The 23,228-nt window shown below is 38.3% G+C and overlaps 1 protein-coding gene and 2 long non-coding RNA genes across 6 annotated transcripts; 1 reads left to right on the top strand and 2 right to left on the bottom strand.

Annotated features, from left to right (window-relative positions):
- The first annotated feature begins 1,621 nt into the window (after positions 1-1,621).
- LOC104120354 (putative ALA-interacting subunit 2) lies at positions 1,622-20,128 on the top strand. 4 transcript variants are annotated; one of them, XM_070192278.1, is made up of 10 exons: positions 1,622-1,826; positions 3,034-3,211; positions 8,820-8,881; positions 8,973-9,047; positions 9,159-9,275; positions 14,841-14,911; positions 15,588-15,885; positions 16,900-17,189; positions 18,615-18,669; positions 19,893-20,128. In XM_070192278.1, exons 2-9 carry the CDS (start codon positions 3,121-3,123, stop codon positions 18,664-18,666), a joined length of 1,056 nt encoding a protein of 351 aa, XP_070048379.1. In that variant the 5' UTR covers positions 1,622-1,826; positions 3,034-3,120; the 3' UTR covers positions 18,667-18,669; positions 19,893-20,128. The 4 variants fall into 4 exon arrangements, with proteins under 4 accessions (XP_070048379.1, XP_070048378.1, XP_070048380.1 ...); XM_070192277.1 differs by having other exon boundaries at positions 3,048-3,211; XM_070192279.1 differs by having other exon boundaries at positions 3,054-3,211.
- LOC117273432 (uncharacterized) lies at positions 17,041-19,950 on the bottom strand. The gene is made up of 2 exons (XR_004503435.2): positions 19,830-19,950; positions 17,041-17,427 (listed from the first exon to the last, which is right to left on the bottom strand). It is a non-coding gene; the product is annotated as an uncharacterized lncRNA (long non-coding RNA).
- Positions 17,589-19,823, bottom strand: LOC138903748 (uncharacterized). The gene is made up of 2 exons (XR_011413135.1): positions 18,509-19,823; positions 17,589-18,428 (listed from the first exon to the last, which is right to left on the bottom strand). It is a non-coding gene; the product is annotated as an uncharacterized lncRNA (long non-coding RNA).
- Positions 20,129-23,228: the final 3,100 nt, after the last annotated feature.

Consider the following 23,228-nt stretch of genomic DNA (forward strand, 5'->3'; position numbering starts at 1 on the left):
CCAATGCCATGTATCTCAGAGATGAATCGTGTACTCACACTCTCAGAGTACTCAATCTCACTATCTCGCATCCAGCAGCCTTCAACAATGCAATATGAAACGAAATTGATCCGAACCTCGTCCGAAACTCATACGAGCCACTCGGGACCCCATCCGAATATACTAACAAGTCCAATAACATAACACGGACCTATTCGACGCCTCAAATCACGCATAACAATATCGAAACGATGAATCGCACCTCCAATCGAAATCTATGAACTTTGAACTTCCAAATTCAATAACTCGTGCCGAAACATAGCAAATCAATCCGGAATGACTTTAAATTTTGCGCACAAGTCCAAAATAACATAACGAAGCTATTCCAATTTCCAGAATCGGATTCCGACCCCGATATCAAAAGTCAACCCCCCCGGTCAAACTTCCCAAAAAATCCAACTTTCGCCATTTCAAGCCAAAAACAACCACGGACCTCCGAATCAAAATTCGGATGCGCTTCTAAGTCCAAAATTACCCAACGGAGCTAACAGAACTATCAAAACTCTGTTCCAGGGTTCAAATTCACAAAAAGTCAAACTTGATCAACTCTCCCAATTTAAAGCTTCAACAATGAAATCCACTCTTCCAATTCGATTCCGAATAACCTGAAAATCGAAACCGATAATTCACATAAGTCATAATGCATCATACGTAGCTACTCATGCCCTCAAACAACCGAGCGAAGCGTAAATGCTCAAAACGACAGGTCGGGTCGTTACACAAGAAATCTTCAAAGTAAAAGTTTTAAATTCAAGAGCTTCAAGCCCAACAATGGTGGATATTCAAATACATATAAAAATTCAGATCCCGGAAGCTTATTCGAATGCACTATAAACAATATTTTATAGCACCCGCATTGAATCAAACAATAAATCTTTAAAATAAAATTTCAAATTCAGAAGTTTCAAGCTCAACAATGGTGAGTCTTCATACACATCAGATCTGGTAAATTTAATATATTAAGTAATCGTATTTGCCACTAAAATAAAGAAAGACCAAATTGTTTAGTTATCATGTTGTAATAGCTACTAAGTAACCTTGCAAAAATGAAGGTGGATGTTTAACATTATGTACTTCAAATGCGAAGGCAAATAGCTAATGAGTGGGCCGGGTAAATAGTTTTGGCCGCATAGGTAGGAAAAGTAAATAGTTTAGGCTTGGATATTAAAGGGTAACTAGTTTGGACTCAATTGATATAAAGTGAGATTTTTTTTTATATAAATATTTCGTCGAATTTATTGTTTACTTTATATATTGGTATTATTTGACTAGAATATCTATGCAATCAGAGTTGTATAGAAAATATAAAGCCATTAGAGAAATTCTTTTAATTTTTCAAACAAAAACAAAATCATACTCTAGAAGTGTTTTCATTTTTTGCAAAAATTGAAAAAAAATCATTATTTATGATTGGTTTCAGTTCTTTTTTTTTTTTGTTGAAAAAATAGAAAATAATTTTCATTTTTTTCTACAACGAATGCCAAATGTTTTGTATTAGTAAATGTTTTTCTTTTTAATCGTATTTATTTTAGAAAAATAACTTCTTTTTTTTCGTTTTTTAGAAACAATACCACGAAAAAGGAAGACTTCTATGGGGAGACTTTCACCTCATCGCTCGAAACGTATATATGCGTGTTTTCACTATGCTTTTCCTCTGTCAAAAGCAATCTCTCGCATTCCATATACATTAACTTCTATTCACATTCATCGATTTCCCATATAAATTCGGAATCGCAGTTATATCAACCATTGTACTAAGTTCAATTTTCCAATTATTTGTTTCCCAGGTATGGATTTTAACATTAACTTTGAATTGCACTACTTAGTTTTTTCCGCTATATTTTAGAGCGACCTTAATTGAACTAGAATTTCGATTTTGTAGCTCAATTTCATATGTATGATCTTTTGAAATTAAATGTTTTGGTAAATTAAGAAGTCCCAGTTTGAAGAGCTTGATCGCACTTTATTATTGTTATTATAGCAGATGGGTTCGATAAAATCGACTTGTTCCACTCTTTAGTGTGTGTTTGGTATGAAAGGAAAATGATTTTTTCAGGGAAAATGTTTCCTTGAAAATAAGTGATTTTCCTACTTATTTTATGGTGTTTGGTAAGTGAGCAGAAAATATTATTACAAGAATATTTATATAATAATCTAAGGCATACACTATGGTGGTTGAGGGTGGGGTTGGTATGGGGTTTGGGGAAACAAGCACTAAAAATATTTTTAAAAAAAATCCGCGGGTGGTGGGAGTGGGGGTGGAGTGTGTGTGTGTGGGGGGATGGTGCAGAAAATTGAAAAATATAGGGTTGTGTTGGGAATTGGGGGTGGGGGTGGAGGGTGTTGGGGGTGGAGAGGAGACAATCAGCCTGGAATGCAACTTATAGAACTTGTTTTTCCTACTCTCACCAGGAAAGTCATTTTCCTGATTTAAGGTACTTGTTTTCCTTGAGCAAATATTTTTCAAAATATTTTGACAAATCAAACATGGGAATATTGTTTTTCTTCATACCAAACACACCAATAGTGTGCTTAAATTTTCTTGATGCTGGAGCTCAATTTTACTACTCACTTTGTCGCATTTATGTGACATTATTTGACTGAGCACGGAGTTTAAGAAAAGAGTTTTGAAACTTGTGATTTAAAACAAGCTATTGGCATTTGTGTGCCAATAAATCACCTCGTTGAGCGTAAAATGAAAATTTTAAAGTTAAATTGTTTCAAAATAAAAAACAGACTAAAAGGGAAAGTGGCCGCATAACGGGCCAGAGGGAGTATGTTATTTCAATTCTTATGGATTTTCTCAGCCTCTTGCAGAAATGCAGGGTAAGGCTGCGTACAATAGACCTTTGTGGTCCGGCCCTTCCTCGGACTCCGCGCATAGCGGGAGCTTAGTGCACCGAACTGCCCTTTTTTATGGATTTTCTCAGCAGCCAAATGGCGCTTCGACTTTAGATTGAATGGGTATTGAAATGTAAAATTTACTATGTATAGATTTTTTGCTCCAGCTGCAGATTCTTGAGTAGAGATTCTACTGGCGTTTGTATTATTGTTTGAGGGCTCCTGAATTATTTTGATTGAATGGATGTGGAGGGAGCCGGTACTTTGTCAGGAAATGGTGCAGAATCTGTAGAATCTTGTTCCCGTCCAGTTCGACGACATCTGAATAATGGTAAGCTCAAAGTGCAAAAAGATTCAGTTATCCTATGAGCCAGGTTTCTGTGATAGTTAAATTTTGTTAAGATTTTGGGGCAACGGTTTAAGGAAAGAAAGCTCCTTTGATCGTAATCATGAAAAAAATAAATTGCTGCCAGGGATCTATCCCTATACCCACAATGATCGGCCATACTTTGCCATCCCTAACGGGAAAGAGTATTTGTCAACTATTATAATAGATAGATAATATGATATGCGGCAACTTGAGAGAATTTGCGCCTGCTTTAAATTGTCAAGGACATGCATAAAGCTATAATAGATCTCAGCAATGAAAAAACTGTGGAAGTCCTCAACTTTCTTTGTTTTGACTTGTGGAGAGTGCGCATTGATGTTGTGAGAAGGTACGGGAGAAAATATGTTATTGATATTAGATGATAAATACAATACAAGAGGTTCATATTTATAGCTATACACTACAAGGAAATATTACTCCTCTTCCAATGTGGGACAAGACTACACTATACATATCTGTAAACTAACACTCCCCCTCAAGCCGGTGCATACACATCATATGTACCGAGCTTGTTACACATATAGCTAATACGAGAACCAGTAAGAGACTTAGTGAAAATATCTGCTAGTTGATCATTCGACTTTACAAACTCTGTAACAATATCTCCTGAAAGTATTTTTTCTCTGACAAAGTGACAGTCGATCTCAATGTGTTTAGTCCTCTCATGGAACACCGGATTTGGCGCAATATGAAGAGCAGCTTGGTTATTACACACTAGTTCCATCTTGCTGATTTCTCCGAACTTTAACTCCTTGAGCAACTGCTTGACCCAAACTAACTCACACGTCGCCATAGCCATGGCCCGATATTCGGCTTCGGCGCTAGATCGAGCAATTACATTCTGTTTCTTGCTCTTCCACGATACCAAGTTACCTCCTACTAGAACACAATATCCAGACGTAGAACGTCTATCAAAAAGGTGATCCTGCCCAATCAGCATCTGTGTACCCAACAATCTGCTCGTAGCCTCGATCCTCGAATAGTAATCCTTCGCCTGGAGTTGACTTTATATACCGAAGAATGCGAACAACTGCATCCCAGTGACTATCACAGGGAAAATCCATAAACTGACTTACAACACTCAACGGAAAAGAGATGTCAGGTCTAGTCACTGTGAGGTAATTCAATTTGCCAACCAATTTCCTATATCTCGTAGGGTCTCTAAGAGGCTCCCCCTGTCCAGGCAGAAGCTTAGCATTCGGATCCATAGGTGAGTCAATAGGTCTGCAACCCATCATTCCAGTCTCCTCAAGAATGTCTAAGACATACTTCCGCTGTGAAATAACAATACCTGAGCTAGACTGGGCGACCTCTATACCTAGAAAATACTTCAATCTGCCCAGATCCTTAGTCTGGAAGTGCTGAAAGAGATGTTGCTTCAGATTAGTAATACCATCTTGATCATTGCTAGTAATAGCAATATCATCAACATAAACCACTAGATAAATACACAGATTAAGAGCAGAATGCCGATAAAACACAGAGTGATCAGCCTCACTACGAGTTATGCCGAACTCCTGAATAATTGTGCTGAACTTACCAAACCAAGCTCGAGGGGACTGTTTCAAACCATATAGTGACCTGCGCAATCTGCACACACAACCATTAAACCCCCCCCTGAGCAACAAAACCAGGTGGTTGCTCTATATAAACTTCTTCCTCAAGATCACCGTGGAGAAAAGCATTCTTAATGTCTAACTGATAAAGATGCCAATGCCGTACAACGGCCATGGACAAAAAGAGACAAACATATGCTACTTTAGCCACGGGAGAGAAAGTATTACTATATTCAAGCCCAAAAATCTGAGTATATCCTTTTGCAACAAGACGAGCCTTAAGCCGATCAACCTGGCCATCCGGGCCGACTTTGACTGCATAAACCCAACGACAACCAATAGTAGACTTACCTGCAGGAAGAGGAACAAGCTCCCAAGTGCCACTCGCATGTAAAGCAGACATCTCGTCAATCATAGCATGTCGCCATCCTGGATGAGATAGTGCCTCACCTGTAAACTTAGGAATAGAAACAGTGGACAAAGAAGATATAAAAGCATAATAAGGTGACGACAGGCGATGATAACTTAAACCGACATAGTGGGGATTAGGATTAAGTGTGGATCGTACACCTTTGCGGAGTGCAATTGGTTGACTAAGAGGAGACAAGTCTGAAGTAGGTGCAGAATCTGATGCGGGGAGTGAATCACATGGGCCCGATGCTGGATGTGGACAACGATGATAAGTCAAGAGTGGTGGAGCTGCAGAAGGTTGAACTGGATTATGTGGAGGAACTGGAGCTATAGGTGGTGGAGCTACAACTGGAGCTGTAGGTGGTGGAACTGGAGTTATAGGTGGTAGAGCTACAACTGGAGCTGTAGGTGGTGGAGCTGGAGTGATTGAATCTCCAAAAGATGAAACTGGTAGTACCTCAGAAATATCTAAGTGATGACCTGAATCTGTGAAGTATGATTAGGTTTCAAAGAAGGTAACATCAACGGACATAAGGTACCGTTGGAGGTCAAGAGAGTAGCATCGATACCCCTTTTGTGTTCTCGAGAAACCCAGAAATACGCACTTAAGAGCACGAGGAGCTAACTTATCTGTTCCTGGAGTAAGGTTATGGACAAAACAAGTGTTTCCAAAGATACAGGGTGGAAAAGAGAACAAAGGTAAGTGGGGAAACATGACAGAGAATGAAACTTGGTTCTGGATAGCTGAAGATGGCATACGATTAATAAGATAGCAAGATGTAAGAACTGCATCCCCAAAAACGCAACGGAGCATGAGATTGTATGAGTAGAGTACGAGCAGTTTCAATAAGATGTCTATTCTTTCTTTCAGCTACCCCATTTTGTTGAGATGTGTACGGACAAGATGTTTGATGAATAATCCCATGAGATTTCATAAACTACTGAAATGGGGAAGGCAAATACTCTCGGGCATTATCACTACGAAATGTGCGAATAGAAACCCCAAATTGATTTTGAATTTCAGCGTGAAAGGTCTAGAAAATAGAAAACAACTCAGATCGATTTTTTATCAAAAATATCCAAGTGCACCTAGAATAATCATCAATGAAACTGACAAAGTAGCGGAATCCCAAGGTGGAACTGACCCGACTAGGACCCCAAAGATCTGAATGGACTAAAGTAAAAGGTGACTCTACTCGATTATCAAGAAGCCGAGGGAAATGGGAGCGAGTATGCTTACCGAGCTGACATGACTCACACTCTAGAGCTGACAAGTGAGATAAACCAGATACCATTTTCTGAAGTTTTGACAAATTGGGATATCCCAATCGTTTATGTAATAAATCTGGTGAATCAGTAACAGGACAAGTTGTAAGACAAGATGTGAGTTCATGTGATTTAGCAAGGATAAGGTAATAAAGTCCGTTTGATTCACGTCCGGTACCAATGATCCGCCCCGTACTGCGTTCCTGTATAAAAACATGGTCATCAAGAAATAAAACAACGCATTTAAGTGATTTGGCTAAGCGACTAACATCTATAAGATTAAAAGGACTATTAGGAACATAAATGACTGAATCTAAAGGTAAGGAAGTAAGTGGGCTTGCTTCACCTACTGCAGTTGCCATGGTTTGAGACCCATTGACCATTGTGACTTTTGGAAGAGATTGAGAATATGAAATAGTAGTGAAAAGAGATTTGTTACCAGAAATATGATTTGATGCACCTGAATCAATGACCCAAGACTCAGAGGATGAAGATTGGGAGAAACAAGTCACGCCGGAAACACTGTTCACACCGGAATCTACTGTAGCTGACTGAAAAACTCAAAGTGGTCGGAATGAAACAAAACCAGTGAGGGTAGGATCGGAATTACCAGGCAATCCTACTGTTCAACTGGAACTTTTTCAAAATCTGGCCGGAACAGTGCTCACGCGCCGGCGCATGGGTCCGATCTCGCCGGATTTTGTTTTTCTTTTCCAGGCGCGTGGACGTGTGTTTTCCGGTGGGGTTGACTGGGGTTTGGTCTCCGGAGCCTGAGGAGTCTTATTGTGGTGTTGGTTTTTGCACAACGCCAACAGAAAGTGATTTGCTTACGGACAACCTTCTAAGTCGCTGGAAAATTGCACGGCGACGAGTTTCTCACTAATGCTCTGATACCATGTGAGAAGGCACGGGAGAAAATATGTTATTGATATTAGATGATAAATACAATACAAGAGGTCCTTATTTATAGCTATACACTACAAGGAGATATTACTCCTCTTCCAATGTGGGACAAGATTACACTATACATATCTGTAAATTAACAGATGTTATAGAGCAGAATAACCTTCCATCATGAATACTATGAATTAAAACCAACAAAAAGTCAAAAACAAAGAAGAAGTTCTTATGGGTAGAAATTTTCTCTCAGCGAGCCAGGTACTTTAAGGAGTAGATCCGAACTAAATATTCAGAAATTTTAAATTTGCAATAGCTGCTGCCAATGTTTAAACTAGAGAAAATTTCTTCTTGTTATAAAATACTTGTTAAATGTCTCTTTTGTGGGTCTTGTTGATGTTATGCTGGTGGTACTTTGGGTTATGTTGATAGAGGTTGAGTTTCGAGTTGCAACAGCATTGTGTGGGGTTGTGGTTTGGGATGGTTATTAGTTATTTCTTGTATGTGGTGATGGGGAGTTAATGGTTGTGTTAGTCGGTGATAGAGATCGTGGTTGCCTTGGTTGACCCTTAGCTTAGCTGGGAAGGACTTATGAGGATACTATCATTATGAATTAGGCGGTGACCTTATGCCATCCTTCTCGTATTTATCAAGACCTTTAATGGGACTTTACCCGATTCTTATAGAGACATTAGGCAAGACATATAATCAAGTCACGATATTAGTATGGTCAATTTAACAATAGTTATGTGAAGAAAATGTCTAATATCAGAGGACTTGCTTGGTTTCTACAGAAATGTTAAGATATAAACTCAAAGTAATTGGTTTATGTCGCTTCGAAATAGGATCAACTGAGAGTGGCTTTCATATGAAGAGAGATAGTGTCTGCGTCCATAATAAAGTAAGAGTTTGGTGTGTCTACCTGTTGGTTATAAATTCTGCTTTTGGGTCAAGTGACGGGATTAAATAAGCTTCCTCAGTAGCGTGAAAGCATTCTTTGGAAGATAGGTTCCAATTGTACTTCGCTTACTAAAGGTTACCGCCGTTGCTAGAGTCTTGGTATGTCTGTTTCTTTATAATAAGCATATAAGAGGAGAATATGTGAGTTTGAGGAGTTCGTTATGCCATCTCTCTTATGTGATTGTGACACTAGGATTGCTGATGCATCTTCACTCGAAATATCAAGTTATGATTGTTTCAATTAAGCTTTTGTTCTATACTGATTGGTACTCATCAAGTTGATATTATGTTATTGTTCTTCTTCTTCTTCTTATTATTATTATCATCAGTTTCCCATTGTTCTTCCTCATTTCTCAGTATTATATCGTAAGCTTAGTGTAATGCGACTCTATTTATACTTCATAACCTACCAATTACAGAAGTAGAGCCTAAATATTGACGTTTCATTCTCACATTTGCAGCTGTATATCAGTTTACTCAACAAAATCTTCCGGCATGTAAACCTGTCCTGACACCAGCATGGGTAATTAAAATAGAAGTCTTTCTCTGAAATGTCCCTTTCCTTTTATAAATCAACAGGGAATTGAACTTCTCTGACTACGTCTTCTTAACAGGTTATTTCAATGTTTTTCTTGATAGGCGTCATTTTTATTCCAATTGGACTTCTCTGTCTTCATGCTTCTGAAAGTGTAAGCGTTAGCTCTTCTGTTGATTAAAGACATTAGTCTGCATAATCTATTGGCTCTTCATTCTTGATCAATAAGTTTGGTTTAGATGGTTGACCAAAAAAGCATTTGCAGGTTGTTGAGATTGTTGACAGATATGATACAGATTGTGTGCCAGATCATCTCAAGGGCCAAAAAGTTGCTTACATCAAAGATAGCTCAGTTTCAAAGAATTGTACCCGATACTTAAAGGTGATATTTCATTACAAGTTATGAGCTCACATTCAAGCTGCCTCTTTATCATATGTTGATTCTCCTCACCTTATAAGATATTACCGTGTCATCTGGAAAAAACTAGTATGATATAAGCTTTGACTTATTTATGCTCTATCCTCTCTGTACACCTCTTATCCACTCCTGAATAGCTTTATATGACACTGCATTAAGCATTCTTCTGGACATCCACTGATGAGGATGTATACTTTGATTGCTCATAGAAGTTCATCCAATGAACAGCAATTCCGCACCACTTTATCCCCAATAAGAACTTTTCACTGCCAAACTCGTTTTGGCTCATATTGAGTAGAAACCTTGGGCTTCCCTGGTCGTAATCCTTCTCCATGTCCAGTTTACACATCAGCCCCTGTTTACCTTTTTTTTAATATAGCATGCAATCTTTCATTTGCTATTAAAACAGCATCAGTAATCTGCTCGCTTCTAATGAAAGCATTCTGTGTATCGAAAATTGATTATGCTAGGAATTTTAACCTTGGTGAATATCTTATGACACAATCTTATAGAACTCCTGTTCAAACTGATTCGTCTGTAATCTTTCGTCTAACTGGCACCAATCTGTCTGGTATTAGCGAAATAAAAGTTGTATTGTAGAATTTGTTTTTGGGGCGGGGGGGGGGGGGGACCGTAGATTCTCCTAAGTAATGCACACACTCACATATATACACACATAAGACAAGAATCATGGAAGGGTCCAATACTACTCCACGCTATATTGGTATTCATTGTAAAGCTTCCAAAGGTAAGTCCCTTGATTTTTGTGTTGTCGTATTGCTTTAACTTGATGTATTCACTTTGAGCGAGAGTCCTGTATATTTATGCGTATAATTATTGACTTTCAGAATGTCAAAAGTTTTCTTATGGAAGGGTTGAGATCATATTTTTGAAGGTGTATAGTAATCATGACAACTATTGTGGATTAAATAGTTAGAAAAGATGAAGCAACTCTAGCCAAATACTGTATGATGTCATTTATAAAAAGCTAGCGTATTTGTCACGACCCAAAATCCAACTAGTCGTGATGGTACCTAACCCAACCCGTTAGGTAAGCCAACTATTCACTATCCAATTCCAATGTAATTTAACAAGACAATTATTAAAGAAAATATATGAAACCATTGCATTTCCCCAAGAATTGACAGTACAAATCATGAGCTTCTAAGAATAGAGTATACAAAGCGGAAATGAAATAAATACATAGTCTGTTTGAATAATATATAAACAGAGCTTTTATAAATCTAAGGCTACCATGAACAAGAGACAGCTACAACAGGAACGCAGGTACATCTTCAAATCCCGCAACCATCGAGCACAGCAACAACAGCCAACATCTGCACGCAATGTGCAGAAGTGTAGTATCAGTACAACCGACCCCATGTACTGAGTAAGTAACAAACCTAACCTTAGGTTGAAAGTAGTGACGAGCTTCTACCAAGGTCGGGTCCAAAACCACTAGTCCACAACAGTCCATAACAACATAAAACAAATAATACCAGAAGTAACTCAGAGATTAAATGCTCAACCAAATCATGATTTCAAAAATAATAGTTCTTCATTTCAAGTACATCAGTGAAAACCCAGATCGTTTGCCGAAGTTGTCAAAAATATGAATAAGTTTGAAAGCAATAATTTTCCCAAAATCCTTTCAATAATAAATGATATGTTTCATTTTCTTTCCAGATAACCCGTGTAAACAAATGCATCACTATACCCATCTGTCAACATGTGTGAGAAATGATGAATAATGTGATACCATACAGCATGAGGAAAACACATCTCTATGCATATATGTCATGTGTGCATGTCAATGCAATGTATCTTAGAGATTGTACTCATGTACTGACACTCTCAGAGTACTCAATCTCTCTCGCATTCTCTCTCACTATCTTCAGCACACTCAATCACTCAGCGCTATAAAATACCTGCTGCGGCGTGCAGCCCGATCCCTGTTTATAGTTGATTGCGCTCACTGGGGGTGTGTACAGACTCATGAGGGGCTCCTACAGCCCAAGCGCTATAAGCACGGATAACTCACGTGCTGCACGGACAACTCACGTGCTATAATATCATATCTGGATCCGCACGGACAACTCACGTGCTGCACGGACAACTCACGTGCTATAATAATATCTGGATCCGCACGGCCAACTCACGTGCAATAGTATAATATATGGATCCGCACGGCTAACTCACGTGTTGCACCGCCAACTCACGTGCAATAGTATAATATATGGATCCGCACTGCCAACTCACGTGCTGCACGGCCAACTCACGTGCAATAGTATAATATATATAAAGCCAACATGGCCTGCTTTGGCGTGCAGCCCGATCCCAAAAAAATATCTTCACAATCAGGCCCTCGGCCTCCCTCAGTCATTAATCTCTCCAGTCTCTCTCTCATGGGCTCACAATGTCATAAGAATAGCCCAAAATGATGATATGATGTATCAATAAATAACAACAGAGACTGAGATATGATATTCAATGGAATGAATATGACTGAGTATGAATTTTCAATTTAAAATAAATAATTCACAACAATATGACCTATGTGGGTCCCAATAATACTGGCACATAGCCTCAACATGGTTTTTAATATGCTTTTCAGCTCAATTTCTTTAACTCATAAAACCACATGGAAAATGCCAAGATCATTTAACTACAAAATTCTACAGAAACAATTATGTCACAATTTCTATAGTGCACGCCCACACGCCCGTCACCTAGCGTGTGCGTCACCTCCCAACAATTCACGAAATACATATATTCAGGGTTCATACCCTCAACTCCAAGATTAGAAGAGTTACTTACCTCGAACAAACCAAATCCAATGTCGAGCAAGCTAAGCAATGCTCCAGAAATTCCATTCTGCACGTATCAACTTCCAAACGGCTCAGATCTACCACAATTAATTTGATTCAGCTCACAAAAATTATAGGAATTAATTCCATACCAAATTACTAATATTTTCCAAAAATCCGAAATTACGCCCCAAAAATCACCTGTGGGGCCCACGTCTCGGAATCCGATAAAACTCACAAAATCCGAACCCCCATTCAACCACGAGTCCAACCATACCAAAATTACTCAAATCCGACTACAACTCGGCCTTCAAATCCACAATTTAAACTAAGAGGGTTTTCAAACTTTTCCAACTTAATTCACCAATTAAATGATAAAAACAACCATGGATTCGGGTAATTTAACCAATATTGAGTTAAGAACACTTACCCCGTTGTTTCCCTTGAAAAACTCCCAAAAATCGCCTCTTCCCGAGCTCAAATCCGTCAAAAACCGAAGTCCCATTTTCAGAACTTAAACTCTCTGTCCAGACCTCTCTTCTTCGCGAACGCGACAGGTCCCTCGCGTTCGCGAAGCACAACTCGACTGCCCACAAATTTAACCCTTCGCGAACGCGACCGTAGCTTCGCGAACGCGAAGCTTTGCAAATCTTACCCTTCGCGAACGCGACCACGGCTTCACGAACGCGAAGCTTCACCAGCTCAGACCTTCGCGAACGCGACCACCACCTCGCGAACGCGTAGAACAAGGACCCGGGGGTCCCCAATAGCCTCACTCTTCTTCGCGAACGCGACACCTCTCACGCGTTCGCGATGTACACACAGACCATACCTTCGCGTTCGCGTCTTCCCCTTCGCGGACGCGAAGAACAAAACCTCACACTCAGAAAAAACTCTTCGCGAACGCGAAAGAGAAAATCAGAAAAATGCAGCAGCAAATATCAGCAATTTTACCAAGGCCAAAAATGATCCGTTAACCATCCAAAACTCACCCGAGCCCCTCGAGACCTCAACCAAATATACCAACAAGTCCTAAAACATCATACGGACTTAGTCGAACCCTCAAATCACCTCAAACAACGCTAAAACCATGAATTACACCCCAATTCAAGCCTAATGAACTTTGAAATTTCTAGTTTCTACAAACCACTCCGGAACCTATCAATTCACATCCGATTGACCTCAAATTTTGCACACAAGTCATAAATGACATAACAGAGGTATTCAAATTTTCAGAATCGGATTCCGACCCCGATATAAAAAAGTCACCGCCCTGGTCCAACTTCCCAAAAATTCAACTTTCGGCATTTCAAACCTAATTCCACTACGGACCTCCAAATAATTTTCCGGACACGTTCCTAAGTCCAAAATCACCATACGGAGCTATTGGAATCATCAGAATTAAATTCCGAGGTCGTTTACATATAAGTCGACATCCGGTCACTATTTTAACTTAAGCTTTAAACCTTGGAACTAAGTGTTCCAATTCATTCCAAAACCTCACCGGACCCGAACCAATTGCCCCGACAAGTCACACAACAACTGTAAAGTACAATTTGAGCAGTAAATGGGGAAACGGGGTTATAATACTCAAAACGATCGGCCGGGTCGTTACAGTATTATTGTCTTAGGAATGAGGTTCTGTGATAGATACTCACCAAACCTGATTCTGAAAAGCAGCAATAGCAGCATTCTTAGCTGATGCATGATGATAAAGTGCATCTTTTGAAAAAATTTCCTCCTTTTTCTTTTACTTTCGGAAGAGCTTTACATACACGCAAGAAAATAAAAGAAGGAAACTATATTAATTATCGGAGTTCTTTGTTGAACAAGGAAAGCTTGAATGTCCTTTTTCCTCCATTGGTCTGAAGAAGCCAAACCCTTCCAATTTCTTTCAAAAAAGGGAAACCACTGGTTTCAAAATAGTTGAATAGTTTCTGTAATAAAATATTCAGTAAACTGCTGCAAATCATATTGAACCTAAAAACAGCATTGTGGTGGTGATCTTAATTAGTTATACTAGATCTTCAACGTAAGCTTTTATTTCCATTAGAAGTGCTGAATTAGAAAAAAGTGATTTATACAAATAATATATATTTTTGTGTTATCATGCATCCACATGTCACTGCATACTTGCTTCATAGGGATTGTGAAAAATCTAAATAGATAGAGTAATTAGGAACTTCAGTTACTTTATTAAAAGCTAAGGAGCCCATTCTTGCAGCGTTAACGTGGGTTTAAAACTTCGTGCAACTATTAAATTCTGGGAATGTTATTTCACCAGTTCTTATGACATAGATTTGGGCAGAGTTTAAAACTTTGTGCAACTATGTTCTTAGCTCTTTTTTCAAGTCTTGTACTGAATTTTGTGCATTACACAAATAATTGTTCTAAATTCACTTATAAAAAGAAACAAAAAGAACGAATAACTTCTTGAAAATTTTCCCTCACTTGTATTGCTGGGGAAATAGTATATTCCTTGTTGTGTCCATATATTGAGGTATAACGTGTTTGAAATTGTAGCATTCAATCCATGATGCTGATTGCTCATCCAGCAGTATAGTGCATCCTTCCATTTTTCTTTGAAAACACAGCCAACCTTTGCCTTTTTAAGTTACTCGTGATGGGATTTCCATGATTGGAGCAACCCTCTCTTGTTTTGAAATTTTTTCTTTATCCTTTTCACTGATCTGTTTTGTGTTTGTAAATTGTCTTTGTGCAGGTGCCCCAAAATATGAAAGCTCCAATTTACGTCTATTATCAACTTGATAACTATTACCAGAACCACAGAAGGTGAAGGCTTTTATCTCCTTTTTTTTCATTTTTTTCAAGTACCAACTTTTGCTGGTAAGTTTAAGTTGATGGACGATTGGAATTACTGGCATTAAATTAGTTGATTATCTAAACATTTATAAGTTCCTCTCTCTTTTTCTTTTTTTATATGTTTGCAATAACAGAAGTTGATGGAAGATTGGAATTACTGGCATTAAATTAGTTGATTATCTAAACATTTATAAGTTCCTCTCTTTTTCTTTTTTTATATGTTTGCAATAACAGATTCTTTTCTCAGTTATGCCACATTCTTATCGGATTATATACTAGTTGTACCGTTTTGTTTTCTCAATTTTCTTTATTCACCTATTTCCTTTTTGAGTGATACGGTGCTAGAAGGGGAACCTTAGAGCAACGGTGAAGTTGTCTCTGTGTGACCTATAGGTCACGGGTTCGAGCCGTGGAAGCAGCTACTAATGCTTGCATTAGGGTAGGCTGTCTACATCACATCCCTTGGGGTGCGGCCCTTCCCCGGACCCTGCGTAAATGCGGGATGCTTTGTGCACCGGGCTGCCCTTGTTTAGTGCTACGGTGCTATTACATTTTTCATAAATTGATTCCTCTGTTTGAAGTACATTTTGTGATCTATATTCTCTGAATTGTTCATTTCTGACTCAGCTTGGTTCTTTCAATCCAGGTATGTTAAAAGCAGAAGTGATAAACAACTTTTACATGGACTAAAGTACAATGATACAAGTTCTTGTAACCCCGAAGGCGAAAATAATGGTCTCCCAATTGTTCCTTGTGGTTTGATTGCGTGGAGCTTGTTTAATGACACATACTCCTTTTTCCGTGGAATAGATGCTCTAAAAGTCAACAGGAAAAATATTGCTTGGAGGAGTGATCGTGAACACAAATTTGGGAAGCATGTTTATCCATCCAATTTCCAGAGTGGGTCTTTAATTGGTGGTGCAACATTGGACCCTAAAGTTCCTGTAAGGCCTTTTGACTGATGCAGCAACTTTGACTATTCTTTTTCTGTTAATGAAACATATGTTATTACGAAATTGAAAGTTAAACCAAGGCATATAAATTAAGGCGCTGGCCTTCATTTTAGAGTCGATATCTCTGCTAGAATCCTTAGACTAAAGAAGACGGAAAATAAATGACCAGTGGGAAAATAAGTATCATTCTTGATAAATTTCTTTTTTTCCTGGATGAACGTGTACATGAGTCACTACTAACAGTCCGAGACCAAATACTGATCATGGAAAGCGATTATGGCTCTGTTCTAGATTCCCCGCCACATGCTGTGAGGCTGTTTCTCTGTTTGCCCTGATGCAGTTTCTAGCTTTAAAAGGGCAGCCCGGTGCACTAAGCTCCCGCTATGCGCGAGGTCCGGGGAAGGGCCGGACCACAGGTGGTCTATTGTATGCAGCCTTACCCTGCATTTCTGCAAGAGGCTGTTTCCACGGCTCGAACCCGTGACCTCCTGGTCACATGGCAGCAACGTTACCATTTACGCTAAGGCTCCCCTTCTAGCTTTACTGCGCAAAAATAATTCGTAACAGTCAACTTAATTTTTCTTGCTAGGTATCATGCTTACATGTGGCACTCATTGTTGAGATATTGCATTTATGAATTGCATCTTTATAAATTTTATTTTCTTGGATGAATGTGTACATGAGTCACTACTATCTGTCTTAGATGTGGCACTCATGAGTTGAGATATTGCACTCACGAAGTCTTTATATCAGCTTGCACTCATGAGTTGAGTCTTTACAATCATATCTCTATTTTGAATCCTTGCTTAAAGATTGGAATTTTTAGCACTTCGTTGGTGACAGATTGTTTTAAGATTAAGCATAAATTATGACTTCAAAATTGTGATTCTTGCCTTCTCTTTCACGAGTATATGGATTTGTCTTCTATCTAATTCTTTTCTCTAATGTTCTCCTTTTTCATGAATCATATTTCCTCTTTGTAATGGGGTTGATGGAATCAACCAGCTAAGTGATCAGGAGGATCTCATTGTATGGATGCGTACTGCCGCTCTCCCTAATTTCCGTAAATTATATGGAAGAATTGAAGAGGACTTAAATGAAGATGATTTAATTATGGTGAAGCTTGCAAACAACTACAACACCTACAGTTTTGGTGGAAGGAAGAAACTTGTTCTTTCAACAACCAGCTGGATTGGTGGCCGGAATAACTTCCTTGGAATGTCCTACATTGCTGTCGGCTCTTCATTTATCTTCCTCGCTTTTGTCTTCTTATTACTTCATGTGAAAAATCCAAGGTAAACCTTCATGTGGGCCAATATACAAATTAATGCTTCATGACACCCTTTTATATGTGCCAAAATCTTGTTCTGCACTTACATAAGCTTCGTGGTGTATTGTGGGGCATCCTTCCTACCCCATCACCCCTGCCTCTTCCCTTCAGGAAACGGAAATACAGATGCCTATGTTTTCCATTTACACCATCTAAGAAACAGGTGAAATTGCAGGAGAATGCTGTTTTGCATTAAGATAGATCTGAAGTACAATAACAAGAAACTGGATGTCAGTTATGCTAGTTAAAGCAGCTTTATTGGTTATATTTTCTATGTTTCCATTCATGAGAATTTAAGTGTGTGTGTGTGTGTGTATGGTGGGGAGAGGGAGAGTTAGGGGACGAGGACGGTGATGCTCTATCCTTGACCAGCAAGAATATTAGGGTGTCCAACAGTTGAGATTGGCCAAGAGATAACAGTGGAAGCAGAAATACAAAATCCTATTTAAAATGTGAACATTTTTGAGATCTTTTTTTTTTCTTGAGCCGAGGGTCTATTGAAACAATCCTCAGTAAGGTCTGCGTACAAACTACCCTTCGCAGACCCCACTTGTACGATTACACTGGGTGCAGGATTTTTGGGATTTCCACTTGCACTGTCACAAGTATACGCAGGAAGTAGTGGAGTGATAAACTAGGAGATCTGGCAGCGAACAAGATCAGATCCAATCTGGGTTCTGTGGCAGCTCCATTGTCTAAAACCCACCTGAATACTTCTATAGAGTGTTGAGTAAAAACCACTGATTCAAATGCTATAACCAGTGAAAACCTTGAAGTTCATCAATATACGCCTTCCGTGACAATATGCAAATTTTTTGCAGAACTTTCCGCATTTGTTTAACTATTGGTTACCCGTGAAGAACCAAGCTATTACACTGTGCTGGAGAGGGGCTGCCAATTTATTAATCCTCGACTCTTGCTCAATAAAAGAATGCTCCTTGCTGAGTGGCTGAGCCCTGCAAACTGGCGCAGATTTGCTGGAGATTCTTGCAGTGGAGGATAGGAAAATGTAAGAATAAGAAGTATTGGCTGAAGGGATGCTGGGAAGAGGAATAGGGGATTGCCTCCAATTGTAGATAGATTGGGTGGATGGTTGTTGATAGAGTATCTACACGGTTGTGTTTTAGTTTCCGCTGGGTAACCAAGAGTTCTGACAGCTCGACGTATTGCTAGCTTTTCGTTCTTTGTTTACTTCCCATGACACCTAAGATTGCTTTAAATCTGGCTCACTGCAAATGATTAGTATATTTTTTCTGTACAAAGTGCTCAGAATTTTTAACCTACCTTTGGTTTACTGATACTGAGAGGTTGTACATCCCATTGGACGTCATGGTTGTTCAGCCTTTTCTGCATGTTGTCATGACTTTGATTTGAGCTCCCCTTTATGCAGGCCTTATGGGGATACAAATTTATCTTGGAACTGGAAGGGCATGTCAAACTAGAAGGTATTACTACTTCTAAATTACAAATTCCTCTTTGAAAAGCTTGGCCTTACTAAGTGAAGTTCTTATAATGAGAACAGTAGAACATCTGTTAAGAGGATGCATTGTGTTCATGAAGGCTATGATTGGGTGTTGAAATCATAAACCCAAATAATTTGGTACCATTTCAGTAATTTGTGCTGGCATGCTAAGACCTATATGTATCTTCAAAATTTGCTTGAGTAGTTTGTTGTTGAAATGCTTTGGGAAAATGACACTGTATAGCCATTCTCAAAATAATAGTCGAAAAAATATATAATTTTTGTATATATATACATTCTGTAAGTTATATACAAAAATTATACAAATTTTATACAGTTTTTCGGCTACCAAATGTAAATAGTTTCCGGTGCGGCTAAATGCTTTAGCAAAATTCCTAGCTACTTCTGGCTGAGTATGTAATGTGAACAATAAAAAGTTAGCTAACTAGCTAGTTAGTTATGTATTTGCAAGATGAGTCGGATAATTCTGAGTCTTCTACTACATTCAAATTTCATCCAAATGGTCAATAAAGTATAACAACAACAATATACCCAGTGTAATCCCGCAAGTGAGTCTGGGGAGGGTAGTGTGTACGCAGACTTACCCCCTACCTTTGTGAAGATAGAGAGGCTGTTTCCGAAGACTCTCGGCTCAAGGAAAACGACAAAAAGGGCAGAAATCAACAAGCAGTAACATATCAACAAGATAATAAGCTAACCGAAGTGAATAAACAACATGTACCAATAGAACTCCAAGAATACGAGAGTACAAGACTAATACTACTACCTACTGGTACGACATAGAAATACGCTCGACTACCCACTAACCTTCTACCCTAATTCTCGACCTCCACACGCTCCTATCGAGGGTCATGTTCAGTAAGCTGAAACTGCGCCATATCCTGCCTAATCACTTCTCCCAAATACTTCTTAGACCTACCTCTACCTCTAAAATGGTCAATAAAGTATAGGTTGATGAAATTGAATGGAGAGAGTATGTGCAATCTTTTAAGGTTTGATTGCTTGAATGACTAAATCCATCTTAAGGGAGTTAATCCAAGGGTATCATCCAAGGGTATCTGTGTTGTATTTTTTCCAAGTATAGAATGTTTACTTAAAAGTACTATGGCAGTGGGAACTTACAGAGGTAGCATACATTAGTCCTTTGTTATTTAGTTAACCATAGAATGTATGTTATATGTGCAGATGGATTTCCATGAAAGACACCTCCTGGTATATAAAATGAAGTTATATCAGATATTTTCAGAGCAAAAAGATCAAAAGTATACACTACAGAATTTCCGAACAATTCATACAATCAGCCTGTGACTTGAGTCTTGATATGTAGCAAGTGTACCTTTTGCTGATAATTTATTTGTAAGCATATATTGTTTTGTACAGTTTATATGAAAGATTATGAAAAGGCTACTGTTGGTGTTCAAGAGGTCAATTTCCATGATAATACAATTTGTGTATATTTTGATACCATTAGATTACTCTTATAATATCTGACAAGACATTGTCATCTTCATCTAGAGAAGTGTTTGACTTAATATATGTAAAAACAATATGACAGCAAAAAAATAACATGAGATAAATCAACTGTAATATCTTAGCAATTCAAACACTAAAAGGAAAAACAAACTTGACTTCATACTGTACCTCCTTACAAGTAGATAGTCACGAGCCTTTTATTTAGTATTACAAAATATCATGATTAAAAATGAATATCAAAATTGGAACAAAAAGGTTCGACTCGACCTCCTATATATTAAACCATAGTGTATCTGTTAATCAATGTATAAGCAAGAATGGAAAGTAAAAGAACATATAATACTTTTTGATCGATAAAAACTTGATGAGTTTTAATTTCTTCTTCTGCAATTGTCTCTAATTTTGGAGCATTGGAAAGCCTACGAGGAGAAATAAAGCGTGCTGGTGCAACTTCTACAATATTATTCACGTATCTCCTTGCCATGCAATTGTCTTAGTTTCTTGTATGGAAATTAAATGTTTGTTGGCAATGAAAATTTCTTGATTATTGGATTTTTTTGGAGGAATATGGAAGGTAATTGAGGCCTTTTATTTTTATGTTAAGAAACTAAGATTTGATGTTAATTTATACTAGCTTGATTGAGTAAATGTAGGGTTGAAAATCATTTATTATTAGTGATAAACCGTGAAAATAGATATACCTCGTTTATTAAGAAGTTTTAGATGAATTAGTGGTCTATGATTAACGGGTAAAAATAAAATCAAAGTTTACTTCCATAAATCTCGTGGTAAAATGTCGTTGCAATATTATATTCCTTTGGTTAGTGTCTAATTACTATGCAATTTTCCTAAATGCTAAAATCTAGGCAGCCCATGCTCAGCTTCTTTACGTCTCTTTACTAATTCCAATTTTTCCTAATTGTTTTTCTTTTTGACTAATGGGCAGAAATCGAGAAGCAAATATTCCCTTCTTTGACCAAGTATAGTTATAATGTAATCATTTAACTTACCATTTGTTAACACATAAGTTTCAAAAATTACTGATATTTTTTTTAAGCAATAACTCATATTTGTAGAAGAAAAGAAAGACTTGCTTACACCAACTATTTATTCCAAACAAATTAATAATACAATCAGACCTCTCTATAACTGTATTTCTATATAACAGTCAACAACAACAACAATAACATACCCAGTGTATTCTCACAATATGAGGTTTGAGAAAGGTAGTGTGTACGCATACCTTACTCCTATCTTGTGGAGGTAGAGAGATTGTTTTCCGAAAACCCTCGACTTAAGAAAAACATATTACTAACAGGTTAGAAAAGAAAAACAGAAGTGTAGAAGCTACGTTGAGCCTACAATAGCAAAATACAAAGCAATAAGCCAACTAAGCACGAGTAACAATAGGTATTAATAGATGTCTAAGGATACAATACTATGAAAATAAAATGATGTTGCAAATATTGTGTCCCAAACTCCGCTACCTACTAATCTTTTACCTGAATTCTCGACCTCCAGATCCTTCTATTAGGTTCATATCCTCGGTAAGCTGAAGATACGTTATGTCTGGTCTAATTACTTCTCCCTAATACTTCTTCGGCCTTCCCAAACCGCTCTTTAGACCCACAATCACTAGCCTCTCACACCTCCTCACATGGGTATCTATGCATCTCCTCTTCATATTCCTCGAACCATCTAGCCTTGCTTTCCTTATCTTGTCAACCACTGGAATCACCCCCACCTTATCCCGAATAACTTCATTCCTAATTATATCTCTCCTAGTATACTCACACATCTATCTCAGCATTCTTATCTCTGCAACATGCATCTTCTGAGTGTGAGAGTACTTAATTGGCCAACACTCAATACTGATTATGAATCTCCTTATGCTATTGTAGATTAAGTTGAGTTGTTTGAAGAGTTTCTTGGAAGGTATTAAGGACTCAACGAGGTTAAGGTATGTTAAGGCTAAATCTTTCCTTTATTTTGGCATGATCCAGTAACTAAACACGTTTGATAACAAGATATAAAAAGAAGTTCGTACTCTTGAATATATGCACATTATCCTAGTATCATAAGTTATTGTATTATCCTTTATCGGGACTTTATATTCAATTAAGTATTGTCTTCTTTTAGTCAAAAGAGCAGATGATCTATATATGTACAGTATTACAGTATTTTCACCACCGCCGAACTATAATCGATAAGCAGGTCCCTATTAGGCAACCTCTTATCAGATGGTAAGCTATATACCGAGCCTAGTATGGCTGAATGCCTATGAGCGAGCCTACTATGGCCGATACGTACCGAGCCTTATAGGGCCATATAGCTATTTTACTTACTATATTGAGATAGTTGAGTCAGAATCAACAGGTAAGCATATTTTCAGATCATCTTTGATTCCCAGTTACTTTCAGTTATTATATTATCAATTTAGTTTAAGTTTTCAGTTATTCTATTGCCTTACATACTCGGTACATTATTTTGTACTAACGTCCCTTTTGTCGAGGATACTGCATTTGATGCTTGCAGGTCCTGATAGACAGTTGGATAGATCTTCTAGTAGACAGAGCCACATATCAGCTTGATTGGTAAGCTCCGCTCCGCCGGTGTTACCAGGTCTAGACTTGGAGTCCATTTTGTATAAGGTTTGATGGGTAGGTCTAGGCCCTGTCCCGACCATGATATAGTTATGTTATCTCTAGAGGCTTGTAGACGAGTCCTATATATTTTGTATGTCACTATTGTGGCCTTGTTAGCCCTTTGTACATGTTCAGTTTGGTATTGCTGGTTGTAGATGTTCATGGCATCCTCGTCGGCCTGCACAGTTATGTATATGAGCTTTTGGGTATGTTCACCCCTCAGATGAGATAGATATTTTTTTCCAGATGATTCAGAATATAGCCTCGTCGGCCTTGATTGGTATTATCAGCTTGCAGGTAGGCCTCGTCGCCCTAATTTGAGGGCTACCCCTACGGAGTTCACAGTTATAAAGTGGTACGCTTGGGCCTAGTATGGCACCGGGTGCCGACTATGTCTCCCTCG

The sequence above is a fragment of the Nicotiana tomentosiformis genome, chromosome 12 (assembly GCF_000390325.3).
Source record: "Nicotiana tomentosiformis chromosome 12, ASM39032v3, whole genome shotgun sequence".
In the NCBI taxonomy this organism is placed as follows: Eukaryota; Viridiplantae; Streptophyta; class Magnoliopsida; order Solanales; family Solanaceae; genus Nicotiana; species Nicotiana tomentosiformis.